The sequence below is a fragment of the Stylophora pistillata genome, chromosome 3 (assembly GCF_964205215.1).
Source record: "Stylophora pistillata chromosome 3, jaStyPist1.2, whole genome shotgun sequence".
NCBI lineage: Eukaryota > Metazoa > Cnidaria > Anthozoa > Scleractinia > Pocilloporidae > Stylophora > Stylophora pistillata.
Genome location: NC_142521.1, coordinates 35,500,642 through 35,519,908, shown reverse-complemented (window position 1 = coordinate 35,519,908; position 19,267 = coordinate 35,500,642). Strand labels below are relative to the sequence as shown.

The 19,267-nt window shown below is 38.8% G+C and overlaps 1 protein-coding gene, 1 long non-coding RNA gene and 1 pseudogene across 6 annotated transcripts; all 3 read left to right on the top strand.

The window, feature by feature from the left end:
* Window positions 1–28: 28 nt before the first annotated feature.
* Window positions 29–971, top strand: LOC148735839 (uncharacterized; annotated as a pseudogene).
* Window positions 972–3,263: 2,292 nt separating this feature from the next.
* On the top strand, window positions 3,264–4,909 carry LOC148735838 (uncharacterized). Its single transcript, XR_015998341.1, has 2 exons — window positions 3,264–3,888; window positions 4,241–4,909. It is a non-coding gene; the product is annotated as an uncharacterized LOC148735838 (long non-coding RNA).
* Window positions 4,910–7,567: 2,658 nt separating this feature from the next.
* On the top strand, window positions 7,568–17,707 carry LOC111338527 (uncharacterized). 5 transcript variants are annotated; one of them, XM_088753630.1, is made up of 7 exons: window positions 7,568–8,405; window positions 8,828–8,904; window positions 9,407–9,563; window positions 15,232–15,295; window positions 15,724–15,768; window positions 16,321–16,377; window positions 16,540–17,707. In XM_088753630.1, exons 1-7 carry the CDS (start codon window positions 7,710–7,712, stop codon window positions 16,617–16,619), a joined length of 1,176 nt encoding a protein of 391 aa, XP_088609756.1. In that variant the 5' UTR covers window positions 7,568–7,709; the 3' UTR covers window positions 16,620–17,707. The 5 variants fall into 5 exon arrangements, with proteins under 5 accessions (XP_088609756.1, XP_088609754.1, XP_088609755.1 ...); XM_088753628.1 differs by having other exon boundaries at window positions 7,574–8,405; window positions 8,828–8,892; window positions 15,724–16,185; XM_088753626.1 differs by having other exon boundaries at window positions 7,575–8,405; window positions 15,724–16,185.
* Window positions 17,708–19,267: the final 1,560 nt, after the last annotated feature.

The following is a 19,267-nucleotide window of genomic DNA, read 5'->3' as shown; positions in this document are numbered from 1 at the left end:
ACTGCCAGCGAGGAACGCAATCTGGCTGCCTCCGTAATAGCTTGGGTCATGCATCTTCTCTCCACGATTCTTTCTTTGGTCCTCAGAGCTAGTGTGCTCTTACCGGTTCTAGCCATATAGCTTCTACCGATAGCTATATGGCTATCGAGGCAAAAAGATTTTTTCTCTTAAAATGAAAACATTTGCGTCTCTTCTTGCGACAACTGGCTTCTTACTCGCCCATTGGATTGACATCCGAGGCGATGAAAGTATGTGCAAGAAGTTCTGCTGCGAGAATAATTTAAACATTTCTTTACAAGACTGCTGCAGCGAGGCGACTACACATCTGTTACCTCCATGGTTTTACAACTCTACGTGGGTGAATCAGCTTATTGAGCTTTGCGATGCTTCTGGAAACGACTCCGCATTTAATTTCACAGAGGCGAGGAAGAAAGTAAAATGAAATTGCAGAATCGATTGTTCCAAAAATGTCTCTAACATCTCCCCATCAACAAACATTTTAGTTAACTGGACCGAGCCAATATTTTGGTCGGAGGATAAAAATGTTGCTTTCAAATTTAGCTGGACTAAGGAACGTGAAAGTTTTACTTTGGGGATGATCTCCCACTTTTGCGTGAATGAAACCAAAGCGCCCTTACATTGTCCGATCACGTATAAAACGATCACGTATTACTGGGAAGGAAAACTTCGAGAAGAAAACGTTTGAGTGTGGGTTAAATGCTCCAGCAGCATACTTGGTAATAAAAGAAGCAAACATATGATGCACGATCCTCGCAGTAGATAGCGCTATTTAAGCAAAAGCGAAAATCAGACCTGAAAAAAATCAGGCCTGTACGGGATTCGAACCACTGACCTCTGCGATACTAGTGCAGCGCTTTACCAATTGAGCTAACAAGCCAACTGGGAGCAGGCAGTTAAGTTGATTCGTAATAAACCCGTGAAAGTGATAAATGAGATACAATGAAATATATGAAGTTCATATATTTTGTACTGCGGTATTAGATAAAAAGCAAAGCATGACATCTTAACAGTAGTTTACCATTCTGCTAAAGTTCTCTGGCCAACAATTTGTATCTGTGTCACATGGATGTTGCTATCAGGAGTTATCATATCGCTGTTGGTAAGTTGATCTGACTCTCCCGATAAATTACCGTCGATCCTTGAATGGTTTGGTAGGAAAATGGCGTAGTGCATTAAGTACTCACGGAAATCTGCTACCTATTTTTTCCTTACATTTGCATGCAATTCAATCATCGTGCATTAACTTTCCCCTTCATCCAATGTTTTAGCAACGTCTGCTCTGTTATTCCTTCCCCTCATCTTTTCTCAAAAATGTGACTCTATTAGTCTTTTGTGTTTGAAAGCTATCTTTCTTGACAGAGAATCATTTAAATTTACTAGAGCTTTCTTTTTGGTTTCAGGATCGAGGAAACAACTGTGATGAGTTTCCGGAGTCATTCTGGAAAGGCGTTCGCGAAGGAGTATGGTGGGCAGTGGGGTTTGTAAAAATCAACTAATCTAGATAATTCTATCAGACCCTAAAATGTTCAGACAGATTTATTCGCTCAAAGTAACAAAATTGTAAGATGATTGGTTGCTGATGATTACTTGGTTGCTTTATGGTGGGCATGTGAAGACTATATAATAGCAATTAAATTTTTTTTTTCGGTTTGTTTCAGAAGGTTACGCTTTTGAGGGCGCAAACAGATGGTTCTTGAAAGAGTCCAAGGAACTTAAGGTTCCCACATCGATTAATATCAACCACGGAGAGGAGATCTATTTCAGAACGGGGAGAAAACGAAAACGCATACACATGATTGCAAACGTCAAGTTTCACGGGACCCGATGTCACCCTGTAACGCTGTACAAGTCCATAACACGTACGAATCATTCAGGCCTGACTTTAGAGAACTGCTATTATAATGAATACACAGAAAAGGTATACCAAAATAAGCTCTACCCTCTTAACTGCTGTTTTTTGTTTTCCTTTTTTATAAGATATGGAGACAAGTCGCCCAAGTCTTCATTAGCTCGCATCTATGCTGCATCCTGGATGGTAATCAGTTTCATTCTTCCCTCCATTTTCACTGCTGAAGTTTCCTCCATGTTGACAGCAACACGTACAAAACCTTACAGTTTTGTCCTCGTTAGATCTGTAATTATGTCTATAAATAATTATCATCTTTTGTTAAAATTTTCTACCTAAAAATGAGAGTTGTGTTTAACTCTACATACTTTTGGATCTCAAGCAGGAGAAGTATTGGATGATGCTGATGGTCATTTAATGTCTTTGTGTTTTGCTAGGGTTCGATCCACAGCTTTAAGGAATGATAGTTAGAAATTTATATAGTGAAGATGATATGGCCTCTCAATTACAAGGACACAAAACATCTCTGCTTTTAAAGCAAATCAAAACTTGTTCATACAAATTACTGCTATGAATTATTTCTGAGGAAACATGCACAAGAGTCTTGATACTTGTTGCTGGCTCTGGTTAGTTTCGATAGTTTCCCCGTCATAGCAACGAAACAACTTAAACTTTTCTGTGCAGTGCTTTTTCCTCTGTTACAAATCGGAGTCCCCTTTGGCAGCAGGCAATAATTTCAGGAGGATGTTTAGGGGCGCAAAAGTCATAGGTAATTTAAACGGCCTTCCGTTGGGGTGAAGAGGTATAAATCCCCCTGAAGGATCACCATCTTGACAGAAAGCTGCACTTTATTTCGTTTTATTTCTGTGTGCCGTTGATAGCTCAAATAATCATCGATTGAGAAAAATCAGAGGTCGACCTTAACTTTAAAAAAATGGGAATGGGAATTTGGATTCTAAAGAAAAACTTTTATTCAGTTCATGGCCTCAAAATGAATTCTATTTTTGGTTTGTAATTCACTACATTTCCAACAATGAAGTCTTTCTAATAAGGAGAATAAATGCGGAGAATTAGCTTAAATTTGGTCTAGTTTTCTGGGTATTAGAATAACCTATAGAGATGAGGATCGGGTTCAGTGTCGAAATGGTGTTAAAAAACTATTTATTAAAAACTGGATCATTGGATAATGCAATTCAAGACTTTTTATCGGCTTAGCCATTATGGTATATGAGCCAATATACCATGATCTAATATCAGTACATTGTAACATCCGGTTTCTTCTTACAAAATAAAGTCGAGAAGATTTGTCTAATATCTTGGAGGCGTTTTTTTTTAATAAAACAATTATTCCCCTCGCGCTTGTTGGATATGAGATGATTATAGCCAACTAGCGCCCAGTTGGCTATCTATCATCTCATATCCAACGCGCTCTCGTGGAAGAGTTGTTAAATAGTCATTAGAGATTCAGTTAACACCTCCTCATAACCATTTTCTTCCAGATCCATGAAGAGGGACAGCGATGGTATATGTTTGCTATCTACTTTTAAATTTCTCTAGAGATGAAGTCCTTGCAAAAGCTAAAGAATCACTTGGCGGGTGAAGATGAAAAGCGAAGAATTGAAGATTACAGCTGCATGTCGGCAAGAAAGGGTGCCGACCGTGATAAGCAGATTGTGATGGCTCTGAAGCACCACATAATTGGGGTTGAAATGGAGGTGAAACCCGCATGCCTTTCTCTTGCAGATGTAACAGTTCATTCCCTGGTAGAGTCGGTTAGGAAAAAGGTTGGGAAAAACATCGAAGACTGTGATCCATTTCTATCTGAAAAAGCTAGTGATTCAGAAGAGGACTGCGATATATCAAAATGAATGTTTATGGAGAGATGAAAGACTTTGAAGGCGAAGGCCAGGCTGCCATCATAATTTATGCTTCTGTGGGACTAGTAGCAAGGATGTTTATTTCTGGCAGTGTATGGGATCTGACAAGGCTCCAGGATCTCTGGAAAAATGAAGAAAGTACAGGTACGTTGAGGAGGATTAGCATGTAACAGATATCAATGGAAGTTCAAAATTAATTAAGGAAAGATCAAAAACTAAGGTTCGAGCCAGCTATAGGGAGATGGTCATTTGCTAATGCTTTACTGATTTTTCACTCAGGTACGACGCCTAAAACCTCTGGGGTTCGTTCGTGATTACACATGGGACAGCAAGACGTAAATGTATAACAATTTAAAAATCAAGTTCCCCAGATCATACTTTGCTTTACAGACTATATCCTTTTAGGTCAAATAGGGTAGGGCGCTCCCCTTTCTTCCCCCACTTGCGGGTACATTGACTGTCTAACCATCCTCTCTTCCTTTGTTTTCTCTTATAGTTGGTGGGGAATCGCACGTCAAAGTTGGCTTCGAAACAGACAAGGACCCGACAGAAAATTGTGTACCTAGGGGAGAAGAAAATGATGAGCCCTAAAAATCAAAGTTATTACCTAACAACAAGAAGTAGAGTACAAACAACGTACGAATAGAGCACAATACAAATATCCAGCGATATTGTGCATTCGGTGACAAAGTACCGTACAAGACCTATTTAACCGGTCGGCTGCGCGCGCTACGCTACTCTATCCGCTTTGCCTTCTCGCTACATTAGAAATGAGCAGAAACACTTGACGGAAAAAAAAATTTGGATAATAAATAACTTATCCGACGTTTAGGTGTGTAGTATTGCTTCGTATATTTACTCGTTGTTGATATTTTGACTTGCCCTAAGTCTCGTCAAAATACGGCACAACTTGTAAAAATACTCTGCGTTACTATGCACCAAAACGTCTAATAAGATATATATATATATATATATATATAACTAACTGCAGACAGTACTGTTTCGGCCTTCTGGGCCTCATCAGTGCAGTGCTAATGCTAGGATGGAGGAGAACCAATATGGTCACCCCAAACGATCCAACCTTTGTGGTATCGTCTAAGCCATGCCAGAGTGCTCAAACTAGAGTACACTAGCGAGCATGCGCAATTGCAGAGCAATGACTCATCCTAGACAGTACTGTTTCGGCCTTCTGGGCCTCATCAGTGCAGTGCTAATGCTAGGATGGGGGAGAACCGAGACGGTCACCCCAAACGACCCAACCTTTGTGGTATCGTCTAAGCCATGCCAGAGTGCTCAAACTAGAGTAAACCAGCGAGCATGCGCAATTGCAACGGCAATGACTCATCCTAGATAGAGTGCTCAATTTGGACATGAAAGCAAAGCTTTGTATGCCAAAGAGCTATATCTAACTGCAGACAGTACTGTTTCGGCCTTCTGGGCCTCATCAGTGCAGTGCTGATATATATATATATATATATATTCACCCTCTGTAAATTATTACTCGAATGATTCTACTGTAACTAGTTATACCGATTTTGGAACTATGACCAATGACTATTGTTTAGGTTGGTCGCGTCATTGACATTTATGTCATTATGATCGGATAAGAAGTACAAGAAAGAAAAATTGGTAGCAATGGATATTACTAAAATAATAGTTCAGGCTTCCTGTAGAATAGCTTTTAGAGAGTGTTTTAATGACAACGACAAAATGCTACTTATATGATCAAATAAAGATTAAAGAATTTTAAGAGAAAACACATCATCTTTATCATGTTTTCGACAAGGCTATTCGAGGCGGATGGATAACCCTGGCTAACGAATAAATTATTATCAAGTAAATATGTTGAGAGGAAAGGCAAGGCCATTTCAGTTTAATTCAATCCCTGATTCGGGAGTCCCCAAAAGAAAAGGATACAATTTGGAAATGAGTGTTCACAGGTAGATGTGAATAAAACAAAGAGTCACTTTTCAAAGTTTTATGGCAATGAGTAATTTGGAGAACCATGTCTCGCTCGCGATCGTTGTCTTGAACTTTTTATTCATTGCCGAGTAGGAAGCATGTAAATCTCGAGGCGCGGCAAAGGAACCTTTTATTAGAACTATTCTCCCAGTCGATCGTTATATTATGCATAACGCTAAATGTAAACAGGGCTAATTGTGTTTATGATTAAAAGCTCTGGTCGAGCGTTTTAATGCTTCATGAGTTTCGTGCTTTAGGTAAATTTTGTGCCTGTTAAACACTTGCTAACGAATTTTTCTATGAATGAATGGAAGAACACATATATGAATAAACAAATGGACACGAAGCATACAGAGAGAAGCCAAGTGGGTAGGTTGACTTATTTCTGCCCGCGAGGCGACTAAGTACAGACAATACAGATAGTACACGATTTGCCAAAACATCTGCCATTTATGGTTTTCGTGAAGTAAGTTGTTATTGAAAATTATTCCTGTAGTTCTGAGAGATTTTAAAACAGATGAGAAGCCAGTAGACCTGGTTTCGAATCTTGTTATCTTACATAGAAACGGAAAACTTTGAGAGGAAGACGTTCTTCGTTTTTTTTCTTTCGTTTTTTTTTTTCATCAAAACAGCTCGAATTCATTACTGCTTCTAGAGGAACATTTCCCCGCTGTAACAGGCATTTGAGCTTCAATGTCGATTCTCACGCAATATGAATGCCGTCAGAATTTAAAATTCTTGTAGGGAAAGAATTTTATTTGGTAACCCTTTTCGTTATAAAATTTGTTTCGAGAAAAAAAAGGTGTCGAGGAACAGTCACGAACTAGACTATACATATTAACGACAACTAAAAGGAAGTCGAATAAACACCAAAAGTAAACATAGAGATGCCATAAAGTGTCATTTGGGAGATGTCCACAAAAAAACAGTTAATAACTCGTGTCGTTTTACCATCAATCGCCATAACTCGATTGAAAGGGAGTAATTGATATTATATTTGCAGCAAGGTGTTAGTTTCTCACATTTGCATTATCATAACTTTGAAAATAACGGATGCATTTCTTTCGTGAATTTTTTTTAGGCAGCCCAAAAACCGCTAGATATGAATGTTTTGTAGGCATTGCTGGTTTGATAGAGGGAGGGGGGGGGGGTAAGATTCGATGATTGTTTAGGTCTAGAGAGACGAAAAGTACTCATGATCGTTTTATTTGGTAGATTAGTCTAGGTGTTCTCTCCCCGGAACACCCACAGTCATCCAAACAAAGGTTCCAGTTTACGGCTTGAAAGTAATTTCAGTGATATCAGAACTTTTCACATCTGGAAGCCTACTTAACCTGTAGTTATTCGAATAGTGACGGGTTAAATCGCAATATCGAACTGTTGAAGAATGCTTTCAGGTTCACTTTTCCTCTTTGGCATCCATTATACACCGAATGCAAATATGGCGTCCAATTTGAATTTCCATTGTTCCGGACTGACTAGCCTCGTCTTCACGTGGAAATACAAAAGGATTATTACATGTGTGAGAGGCTAGTCAGTACAGAACAATGGCAACTCAAATTGGACGCCATATTTGCATTCGGTGTATAAACGATTCAGAGATAGTTTCATGCAAGAGGTGAAGACCTCATTCTTATCAAATACCCTCCTCATTAACAGTGTCGATTAGTTTTCAAACAAAAATGGTATAAATAACTTTTTCCATTGAATTGACGTCATTAATAGAGTTAGAACCTGTCAGTTGTCACGAAAATAAAGACCGTATATTTCAATAATTTTACATAGTCAAGTTACTGGCTCGTTATTTAGCCTTTATTCAGCCTTTTTTTTTAACATCAGCTGCTGAGGCCGGTTTTCTTTTAACTTGCTAATGTATAGTCCAAAAACGTGTATTAAAGTTAAAACACCTGGAGCTTTTTTGTCATGCATAGAATACTAATGACTATTTGCTTGAAACTACTTTAATCTCGAGGCAATGAAGCAATAACGATTCTTCACTTAAGATGAAAACATTTGCGTCCCTTCTTGCGACAACTGGCTTCTTACTCGCCCATTGGATTGACATCCGCGGCGATGAAAGCATGTGCAAGAAGTTTTGCTGCGAGGATAATTCAAACATTTCTTTAAAAAACTGCTGCGACGAGGCGATTTCGCATCTGTTACCTCCACGGTTTTACAACTTTGAGTGCGTGAATCACCTTCTTGACCTTTGCGGAAACGATTCCACGATTGATGCAGCGAAAGCAGAAATAGCAGATGCAGCAAAGCAGAATATGAAAATAAAGTGCAGTATCAATTGTTCCGAAAATGTCTTTAACACCTCCTCATCAACAAACATTTCAGTTAACTGGACCGAGCCAATAATTTGGTCGGAGGATGAAGATGGTGCTTTAAAACACGGATGGACTGAGAAACGTGGAAATTTTATTTTGCGGATGATATCACATTTTTGCGTGAACAAAACCAAAGCGCCCTTACAGTGTCCGATCACCTATAGGTACCCTGTCTTTACTGGGAAGGAACACTTCAAGAAAGAAAGGTTTGTGTGTGGGCTTAATGCCCCAGCAGCATACTTGGTAATGAAAGAAGCAAAGTATGACATCTTAACAGTGGTTTACCATTCTGCTAAAGATCTCTGGGCAACAATTTGTATCTGTGTCACATGGATGTTGATATCAGGAGTTATCATATGGCTGTTTGTAAGTTGATCTGACTCCCTCTCGATAAGTAATGGGCATTCATCCGATCTGATGCACTATCGCTAGTCTTTGTTATACATTTCAAATTATCTTCTACTGTCTCAGGAGTGGTCTGTTATCACTGGATTTGGTGAATCAAACTATCGCCGATCCCCGGGGTATTCAAGGATGGTTTGGTAGGAAAATGGCATAGTGCATTTTGGACTCACGGAAATCTTCTACCTATTTTTTTTTTACATTTACGTGAAATCCAATCATCGTGCATTAACGTTCCCCATCATCCAATGTTTTAGCCACGTCTGCTCTGTTATTCCTTCCCTTAATCTTTTCAAAAAGATGTGATTCTACGAATTTTGAATTTAAAAGCTATTTTTCTCGACAGAGAATCGTTTAATTCACCTAAGCTTTCTTTTCCGTTTCAGGAACGACGAAATAACTCTGACGAGTTTCCGCAGTCATTCTGGAAAGGCGTTCGCGAAGGAACGTGGTGGGCTGTTGGGTTTGTAAATATCAACTACTTTAGATAATTCTATCAGGCCCTAAAATGATCAGGCAAATTTATTTGCTCAAAGTAACAAAATTGTAAGATAATTGGTTACTGATGATTACTTGGTTGCTTTATGGTGAGCATGTGAAGACCATATAACCGCAATTATATTTTCTTTTCGGTTTCAGAAGGTAACGCTTAAGAGGGCGTAAACAGATGGTTCTTGAAAAAGTCAAAGAAACTTATGGGTCCCACGTCGATTAATATCAACCACACAGCGGAGGTTTATTTCAGAACGGAAAGAAAACGAAAACACAAACATATGATTGCAACCGTCGTTTCCCGGGACCCGATGTCACCCTGTAACGCTATACAAGTCCATAACACCTACGAATCATCCTGGTCTGACTTTAGAGAACTACTATTATAAGGGATACACAGACAGAAAAGCTATACCAAAATTAGCTCTACCCTCTTACAAACTGTTTTTTGTTTTCCTTTTTTTTTTTATAAGCTATGGAGACAAGTCGCCCAAGTCTTCATCAGCTCGCATCTATGCTGCGTTCTGGATGGTAATCGGTGTGATACTTCTCTCCATATTCACTGCTGAAGTTTCCTCCATGTTGACAGCAACACATACAAAACCTCACCTTTCTGTCCTGAATCAATCGGTAAGTATATCTAATTATCTAAAAATGAGAGTTTTAGATCTCAAGCAGGAAAAGTACTGAATGATGCTTATAGGATTAAAAAAAATTGAAAAAGTGTAGTCAGGAGATGTCATGAGTTTTATGGAAATTGGTTGCCTCTTATTTCTGAAACAGACGTTTCGGCTAATGCTTAAGCCTTCATCAGTGATGTGAAAAAACCAAGAGCGTTATCATACCCTATTTTAAAGTTAAAAAACGTGACGCAAAGCTTGCGCGCGTAACTGTATTTGATGCTCGCGCGAGGTCTTTATAGGCTTCTGGAAGTACGATGTGATCATTCTCAGCGTTCGGATCCAAAGTAGAGTGCCAGGCTTCAAGAAAAAGTCTCTCGTGGTAATTAGATTCGAAACCAACGACCCTGACGTTTGTAAAGTCCCTGTTATTGTCGAAAAGGTGGACATGGCAGAAGTCAGAAGTCAGGCATGGTGTACAAAATCAATTGCACACAGTGTCATTTTAAGTATTATGGCCAAACATAAAAGTCATTAAAGACCAGAATTGCGGAGCACAAAAAGGCAGTTGCAGGTTTTGACTTAAACTCTAAACTCGCAAGCGACTTTGGATCCGAATGCTGAGAACGAACTTTGAATAGCGTATGATAACGCTCTTCGTTTTTTCATATCACTGATGACTTTCTGTAAATACCACGCATAGATGTGCAAGATGGAAAAATCGATATCTCCCAAACTTTGTCATATTAAAGCCCTTATGAAACTATTTTAGAAAATACAAGATTCAGTTTCTTGTGATTGATATTTTTCAAAAAATAATTTTTTTGAATTTTCACCTCCGAGTGGCCCTTAAACCACCGAAAAATTTGCTTCGTATCCTCGCGTGGTGAATAGAAACGGAATCAAATACCACGACTATTGCGATATAAGATGATTTTATGACCCTTCCCTTGTATGAAAACGTTGTTGTAATTTTAAAAGATTCCAATCTGAATTTTTAATTTTTTTTTCAAAATCACCCTCTAAAACAGTTTCATCGCGTCTATCAATTTTGCCATTTTTCAACGGCAAAAATCCATTCCTGGTACATGTCTTTCGTTGTGTAAATGTTATCCCAGAGAAAGAGCAATCCTTTTTCTTTCAATTTATGAAATAAAATCTGGGGCAATTCAAACAGCAAATTTTTGGATGTTACTAAAACTAGTAACGGGGAACGGGGAACGGGGAACGGGGAACGGGGAACGGGTGTACAGCGGTAACCCACCTGAGAATTCAAAATGGCAGAGTAAACGATGTTTACAAACACTGATTTTATCACTAGGTCGCCGCTTGCAGCGAAATTAGACGACTTGCTTTTATTTAACTATTGCTCAAGCGAAGCAACGAAGCCTAGTATTCCGAGACGAAAATTCGATGTCAACGTTTCTGCAATGGCTGCCACCATTTGTTCTGACGTCTCTCTTTATTTTTCCTTCCTGAAATCTGCATCTTTTGGCAGAGTTTGGGTATGTTGGTTGTTTACATTGCCCAACAGAATTTTTTGCAGATAAGTAGCAAGGAGGTAATATCTTAGATTAAAAGAAATGAGATAGGAAACGTAATAACCAGCCTAGTTACTAAAATTACATGCAGATATCTGCTTACCTTACCGCAAAATAACATCAGGAACATATCTTTGTATCGACCCATAAACTTCCATGTAAACAATAGAGAAATCAAACATTGACAGACCTTTTAATAACATTTAATTTAACAGGAAAACATCAGTTATGTCTTCAAGAATGTAGGTGCATGAATTCACATTCATGCTAATGCTTACAATAATATTTACACTCCATTGATCATATTCAAGAGAAAGTTATTCCCATAATGGACATGAAAGTCATTCAGCTGTTTGCTTTACAATATTATTGACATTGCTAGGTTGTAACGGTGAAGATATTGGAGGTAAACTTCATTACCTTGAAATACAATTACTCTATGAATATAAGAATAAATGCCGCGAGCTTGTAGTTCTGAACTGATTGTTCAAATGTTGTGCATGAATTGTAAGATACTCACCTCCCCGAGGATTTGATCTCTATGCAACCTGCAATGTGTGCCAGACAAAAACTAAATTTATGAGGCACTCAACATTTCAAAGTAAAATCCTTCAATAAAACCTACACTCATCGTCCATGCTTTTTGCTCCGACGATCGCATTCAAAGAGCAAGTACTCAAAACTAGTTGCCAGACCCTTTAAGTTCCCGTTACTCCGCCATTTTGAATTCTCAGGCGGGTTACCGCTGTACACCCGTTCCCCGTTCGCCATTCCCCGTACCCCGTTACCAATTCCCCGTTCCCTATTCCCCGTCCCCCGTTACTAGTTTTAGTAACATCCCAAGTTTTGAGAACTGAAAACATCAACGGTACTTGCGTGAAATTTACAACTTTTGAACTTGCGGTTGCAATGACGAATACAAGCAATACTCGAGTGAACTTGGACAGCAGTTTAAATACTTCGAGAATTCGATCCTTTTCCACCAGTTAAAAAACTAAACAAACGATTATGACTTCGTAGTGGCAATTATCTGAAAGGAAAAGCATTTTTATTGTGCGAAATTGAGCTGTAAACCTCTTGACAACACTTCCCGTACCTGCGCATTTGTTTACTTTGAAGCATGGCTTGCACCAGTTATCTAAATTTGAAAAGTATTCATCAAAATGTGCGTATTTTGTCTGAAAGAAATCGTAAAAGCAATGATGGAAGAATAGGACAAACATTTACTCACCTCATATACATATATTGTTGAAAGAAGACCAAAATCCCTCAACTAAACTAGATTGCGTGACATCCTCTTTGATTAGACCCAGGTAAGGGGGTGATCGTGGGGGTAGCCTCCTTTGCAGACGTTCTTTGGGTGTCGAATTAAAAATTCTTCCCCGTTCGTCGGGGGAGAATTCTAAATTCGACACCCTAAGAACGTCTGCAAAGGAGGCTAGGGTTGGGGGGGGGGGGAATTTGGGCTTGGGCTTGGGTCAACAGCAGACAAAAACATTCCCTAGTAAATCCCATAATCAATAATAAAAGCTTTGTAGGCTTTTGGAAAACAAACAAACAAACAAATCAATCTTGGGACAGGAGCTGATCTCCTGTTGGAAATTAAAGAAAAAAAAAATGAGAATCCTTCCATCTCACCAAATCCCAAACCTCTCGCCCATTAGGTGCTTATTACCCGGGAAGAAAACCTTAAGCCTCCGTGATGAAATGAAAGATATTTCTAGTTAAAAACCAGACAGCCTAGGATCTGAAGGATTTTTACTGCATGGGATCCTGGCAGTACAATTTTGGCATCAGGCAATGTGAGTTTCTACCGGTCAGAGAAAGTCTTATGGGGAAGGTGAAAGTATTATACCATGGTAAACTACTCTGTGAGGCGAACAACTTGCTATCCCTGAAGGCTGAGTCAAGTCAATGCCCAGTAACAACTGATGTTCTCTCACATGGGTGGGCTTCAACATTCACTAAAAAGACAACGAGGTTTAGTGATTCCCAGTGACAGTACTTAGACGCGAAATGTAAAGTCGGGCAAGCAACAGGAGTGAAACTTTATCCAGTGGATGTTGCACGTGACATGCGTTACGCGCGAAATCAGGAAGGGGAAAACCTGTTGACAGTAAGTGAATTTTTGACCGAACAGCAAATTCAGTGGTACTTTTCAAGACGAGTCTCTAAACTCCGGTATTCTCATTCGGACGATCCAGAATCTGATCAAGACGAACATATCATGGCCGCTGAAGAGGAAATCGTGCACGAAAATGTTCGCGCAGTTGGGTTAGAGAAGGTGGGACTAAGGCACCCAATTGTTTTCGACACTTTCAGCTTATGTGACGCGCACAAGGCAGGTAAACTGCGACAGCTAAGTGTTTCCATGCTGTATTCCATTTGCGAACATTTTGACATTGAGGTGATGAACAACAAAGGACGACGCAAAGCTCCTTAATTGTCCCTACTTGGAGAACGTCCGGTAGCATGCAGTTGTAATAACAGTTAGAGTCTATAGCGACTAATTAAATGAACATAGCAACATCGACATTCTTTGATTTTACGTTTGGAAGCAAAAAACTTATAATTGGCTTGGAAATACGGCTTAATGAGGGAAGTCAGGCCTTCGACTTTTATCAACTTTGTATGTTCTTACTAAAGTATAGAACATTACGCCTGATGCCAAAATTGTACCTGCCAGGATCCCATGCCGACAAAATCCTTCGGATCCTAGGCTATCTGGTTTTTAACTAACACATTTTGGTGAATACTTTTCACATTTAGATAACTGGTACGAGCAATGCTTCAAAGTCAACAAATGCGCCGGTACTGGAAGTGTTGTCAAGAGGTTTGCAGCTCATTTTCACACCATAAAAATGCTTTTCGTTTCAGATAATTACCACTACGAAGTCATAACCGTTTGTTTAGCTTTTTAACTGGTGGAAAAGGATCGAATTCTCGAAGTATTTAAACTGCTGTCCAAGTTCACTCGAGCACTGCTTGTATTCGTCATTGCAACCGCAAGTTCAAAAGTTGTAAATTTCACGCAAGTACCGTTGATGTTTTCGGTTCTCAAAACTTGCCGTTTGAATTTCCCCAAAATTTTATTTCATAAATTGAAAGAAAAAGGATTGCTCTTTCTCTGGAATAGCATCTGCACAACAAAAGCCATGTACCAGGAAGGGTTTTTTGCCGTTGAAAAATGGCAAAATTGATAGACGCGATGAAACTGTTGTAGAGGGTGATTTTGAAAAAAAAATTAAAAATTCAGATTGGAATCTTTTGAAATTACAACAAAGTTTTTATACAAGGGAAGGGTCATAAAATCATCTCATATCGCACTAGTCATGGTATTTGATTGCGTTTCTATTCACCACGCGAGGATACGAAGCACATTTTTGGGTGGTTTAAGGGCCTCTCGTAGGTGAAAATTCAGAAAAGTTATTTTTTTGGAAAATATCAATCACAAGAGACTGAATCTTGATTATTCTAAAATAGTTTCATAAGGGCTTTAATATGACAAAGTTTGGGATATTTCGATTTTTCCATCTTGCACACGTATCCGTGGTATTCACAGAAAGTTGCTCTTAAGCATTAGCTGAAACCTCTGTTTCAGAAAAAAACAACAGTCAGATCCGAGGCAACCAACTTCCACAAAACTCATGCTTATAGGATGCTATAGGATATTGTGTTGAACAGTCCAAGTCGCAGAAAAGGGAACACAAATTTTCATTAACGCACTGGCGAATGTCTATGATAAATCCTCTTGTAAAGTAGATTGCGACCTTTTCAATGCATTGTATTAAACTTTATCGGGCGGTGAAGGCAAGTATGATCGATTGGTTTTCATCAATGTTGGCTTGTGCGATTTGACCCTAATCGTTTCCAATTGTCATTTGTTGTCTTGGTGTTTTGCTAGGATTCAACTCTTCCACGGTTTTATGGAATGATCGTGAGAAATTTACATAGTGGAGGTGATACGGCCTCTTAATTGCAAGTAAACAACACATCTCTGCTTTTAAAGCAAATCAAAAACTTTTTCTATAAAAATTATTGCTGTTGCTAGCGCTGGTAAGTTCCGACGTTAGTTTCTTCGTCATAAAAACGAAATAACTTAAACTTTTCTGTGCAATGTTTTTTGCTCTGTTGCAGATCGGAGTCCCTGTTGGCAGCAAGCGATACTTTCAGAAAGAGTTTGGAGGCGCAAAAGTCATAGGTAATTTAAACGGCCTTTCATTAGGGTGAGGAAGCTAAATCTACAAGAAGGATCACCATCCTAACAAAAAACCGCACCTTATTTCATATTATTTCTGTTTGCTGTTGAGAACTCAAATAGTACTCGGGTGAGAATAATCAGAAGTCAACCTCAACTCAAAAGAATGTGAATTGCTGGCCTTTAAACAAAGAATTAGTATGAATATAGAGAGAAACTTAATTCAGTTCGTGGCTTTTAAATGAATTCTATTTTAGAGACGAGGGTCGGGTTCAGCGCCGGAAAGGTGTTAAAAAACTTTTTAGTCATCAGAGATTCGGCTACCACCTCCTCATTGCTATTTTCCTCCAGATCCATGAAGAGAGATCGATGATATATTTTTGCTATTTACGGCCTTTATATATTGTTTCTATACTTTTAAATTTCTCTAGAGATGAAGTCCATGCAAAAGCTGAGGGAGCACTTGGCGGGTGAAGGTAACAAGCAAAGAATTGTATATTACAGCTGCATGTCCAAAAGTAAGGGCGCCGACCGTGATAAGCAGATTGTGATGGCTCTGAAGCACCACCTAATTGGGACTGAAATGAAGGTAAAACCCGCATGCCTTTCCCATGTAGATGGGACAGTTCATTCCCTGGTGGAGTGTGTTAGGAAAGAGGTTGGGAAATACATTGAAGACTGTGACCCATTTGAAGTTGAAGAAGCCAATGATTCGAAAGAGGACTGCAATATCAAGATGAATGTTTATGGAGAGATAAAAGACTTTGAAATCGACGGCCAGACAGCCATCATCATTTATGCCTCTGTGGGACTAGTAGTAGTGATGTTTATTGCTGGCAGTGTATGGGATTTGACAAGGCTCCGTGATCAATGGAAAAATGAAGAAGGTACAGGTATTTTGCGGAGGATTAACATGTAAAATATACCAATAGAAGTTCAGAATTATTTAAGTAAAGATCAGAAAATAAGCTTCCAACGAGCTATATGGAGGTGGTCATTTGCTAATGCTTTATTGATTTTGCACTCAGGTACGACGCCTAAAACCTCTGGAGGCGCCTTCGTGTTTACACATGGGACAGCAAAAGGTAAATGCATAACAATTTTAAAAATCAAGATCCCTACATTATACCCTGCTTGATAGACCATATCCCTTTACGCCAAATAAGGAAGAGCGCTTTCCTTCCCTACCCTACTTGCGGGTACATTGACTATCTAACCACCCTCTCTCCCTCTGTTTTCTCGTATAGTTGCTGGGGAATCACGCGTCAACACTGGCTTCGAAACAGCCGAGGACCCGATAGAGATATGTATAACTAAAGGAGAATAAAACAATGGGCCCTGAAAATAAATATATCTTATTATTAAAAACTAGATCATTGGATAATGCAATTCAAGACTTTTTATTGGCTTAGCCATTATGGTATATGGGTCAATACACTATAATCTACAAATATGGTAAGGGTACGCGTCAGCTTAAAATTAAAAGGGAGCTAAATATTTAGTAAAATTTAATAATCTAATTTAACGTTTTTAATAAAACAGTTATTCCACTCGCTCTTGTTAGATATGAGATGATTATAGCCAGCTCGGCGCTACGCGCCTCGTTGGCTTTCCATCATCTCATATCCAACGCGCGCTCGTGGAATAATTGTTAATTAGACATTTTGTTGTGTAGTATCGCTGAGTATTTTTACTCGTTATTTGTATTTTGACGAGCCCGTCTAATAAGTTATTTATTATCCAACACGCCAAACTGTTTTTTCAGTGCGGGCGAGTTTCGCGAATATTTATTTACGGCGAAGCGGAACGGAATTGGCGCGTTGTCGTGTTGCTGTTTCTAATTCCCTCAATAAATTTTTTTCTTTGTTCGATTCATCTAGTAAACTTGGATGTATATTTTCCACCGATTCTGACTCTTCGTCGTTGGAAATATGATTCAAATTGTCCGCCATTTTTTTTTTCGTAACTTCACTTGCGCGATGCAACAAAACCTGTTTAACCGGTACTGTAGAGTACAAATACCGCGTGATATTTGTACTCGTCTATGGTGTTACTTGTGCTCTACGAAGTGTAGTTGGATAATGTGTTATTACAGCGGCACCAAGGTAAATATTTTTACGCCTTTTAGTTTATTTAATTGAGCAATTTGTATCATTCTTTCTTTAATTGTGATTTCTCGTTTTGTGAAGTCAGTTAAGACTTAAAATTTAGTTTAAGCGAAAGTTGCTTACGACATCGTTGTACTGTTAATTGTAAATTGTTATTTTTCCTTTGTCTTGTAACTTTTGATTCGGATGAAATGTATTTTTATCTGATTATTTACACGATCTCATTTTTAATTTGTTTACTTTTATTTTAGTTCTCACGGTGTTCGTTTAACAAAGTAAGAAGTTGAATAAATTCTTACGGACATCAGTTTGTGAACGTAGTGATCACTGGAGCTATAGAAGAATTGGATTGTAGTAACGAAAACAAAGAGAAAGTGGCAATTTGGATCATATTTCCGACAACGAAGAGTCACAATGGCTGGAAAATATAGGTCAAAGCTTATTAGATGAATCGAACGAAGAAAAACAGCTTGACGACCAGAAAATTTCTTCATTTAATGAAGAAAATAGAAACAGCAACACGACAACGCGCCAATTCCGTTCCGCTTCGCATACTTCTGTCACGCACTCCCCGTAAATAAAAATTCGCCCGCACTGAAATAACAGTTTGGCGTGTTGGATAATAAATAATTTATTAGACGTTTTGTTCGGTTGTGTAATATCGCTGAGTATTTTTACTCGTTATTTGTATATTGACGAGCCCTAAGGGCTCGTCAAAATACGGTACAACTTGGAAAAATACTCAGCGATACTACACAACAAAACGCCTAATAGGATATATTTATTACCTAACTACGAGAAGTACAGTACAAATAGCGTACGAATAGAACACAAATACCCAGCGATATTGTGCATTTGGCTATTTTGTACCGCAAAAAAAAACAATAATAATAATAACAATAATGATAATATAAATAATAATACAAGACTTTTATAGCGCCCACGCTAGAGTTTAGAGCGCTTTACAGCTATATGGAAAAAACCTGTTTAACCTGTCGGCTGCGCGCGCTACGATTCTCTATCCGCTTTGCTTTCCCGTCAGATTAGAAATGTGCAGAAACACTTGCCAGAAAAACAATAATTGGATGATAAATAACTTCTCAGACGTTTTGGTGCATAGTATTCCTTCGTGTATTTACTCATTGTTGGTATTTTTACTTGCCCTAAGTCTCGTCATATGACGGCTCATCTTGTAAAAATACTCCGCGATACTATACACCAAAACGTCTAATAAGATATATATATATATATATATATTCACCCTTTGTAAATAATGACTCGAATGATTTTACTGCAGCTAACTAGTTATACAGATTTTGGGACTATGACCAATGACTATTGTTCAGGCTGGTCGCGTCATTAAATTTGATGTCATTATTATCAGATAATAAGTACAAGAAAGAAAAATTGCCAGCGATGGATGCTACTAAAGTAACAGTTCATGCTTTTGGTGGAATAGCTAGGGAGTGTTTTAATGACAATGACAAAATGCTACCTATATGATCAAATAAAGATCGAAGAGTTTTGAGAGAAAACAAATCACTTTTATCATTTTTTCGACCGGGCTATTCGAGGCGGGTGGACAAACCTGTCTCTCCAATAAATCGGCATTATCAAGTAAAAATGTTCAAAGCCGTGATCTTTGTCAGGAACTTCTTGTTTATTGCCGAGTATGTAAGCCTATGTGAAGGCGCGGTGGCCTCATGGTTGGTGCGCTCGACTCCGGATGGAGTGGTCCGGGTTCGAGCCCCGGTTGGTACATTGTGTTGTGTTCTTAGGCAAGACACTTTACTCTCACAGTGCCTCTCTTCACCGAGGTGTATAAATGGGTACCGGCAAATTTAATGCTGGGGGGTAACCCTGCGAT

Excerpts from the sequence above, each read along its gene's own strand:
- LOC111338527 (XM_088753626.1), top strand. The coding sequence starts at position 7,710 with ATGAAAACATTTGCGTCCCTTCTTGCGACAACTGGCTTCTTACTCGCC. Across the intron at positions 15,296-15,723 it reads TGGAGGCGCAAAAGTCATAG|AGATGAAGTCCATGCAAAAG; the intron begins GTAATTTAAACG and ends AAATTTCTCTAG. Across the intron at positions 16,186-16,320 it reads GAAAAATGAAGAAGGTACAG|GTACGACGCCTAAAACCTCT; the intron begins GTATTTTGCGGA and ends TTTTGCACTCAG.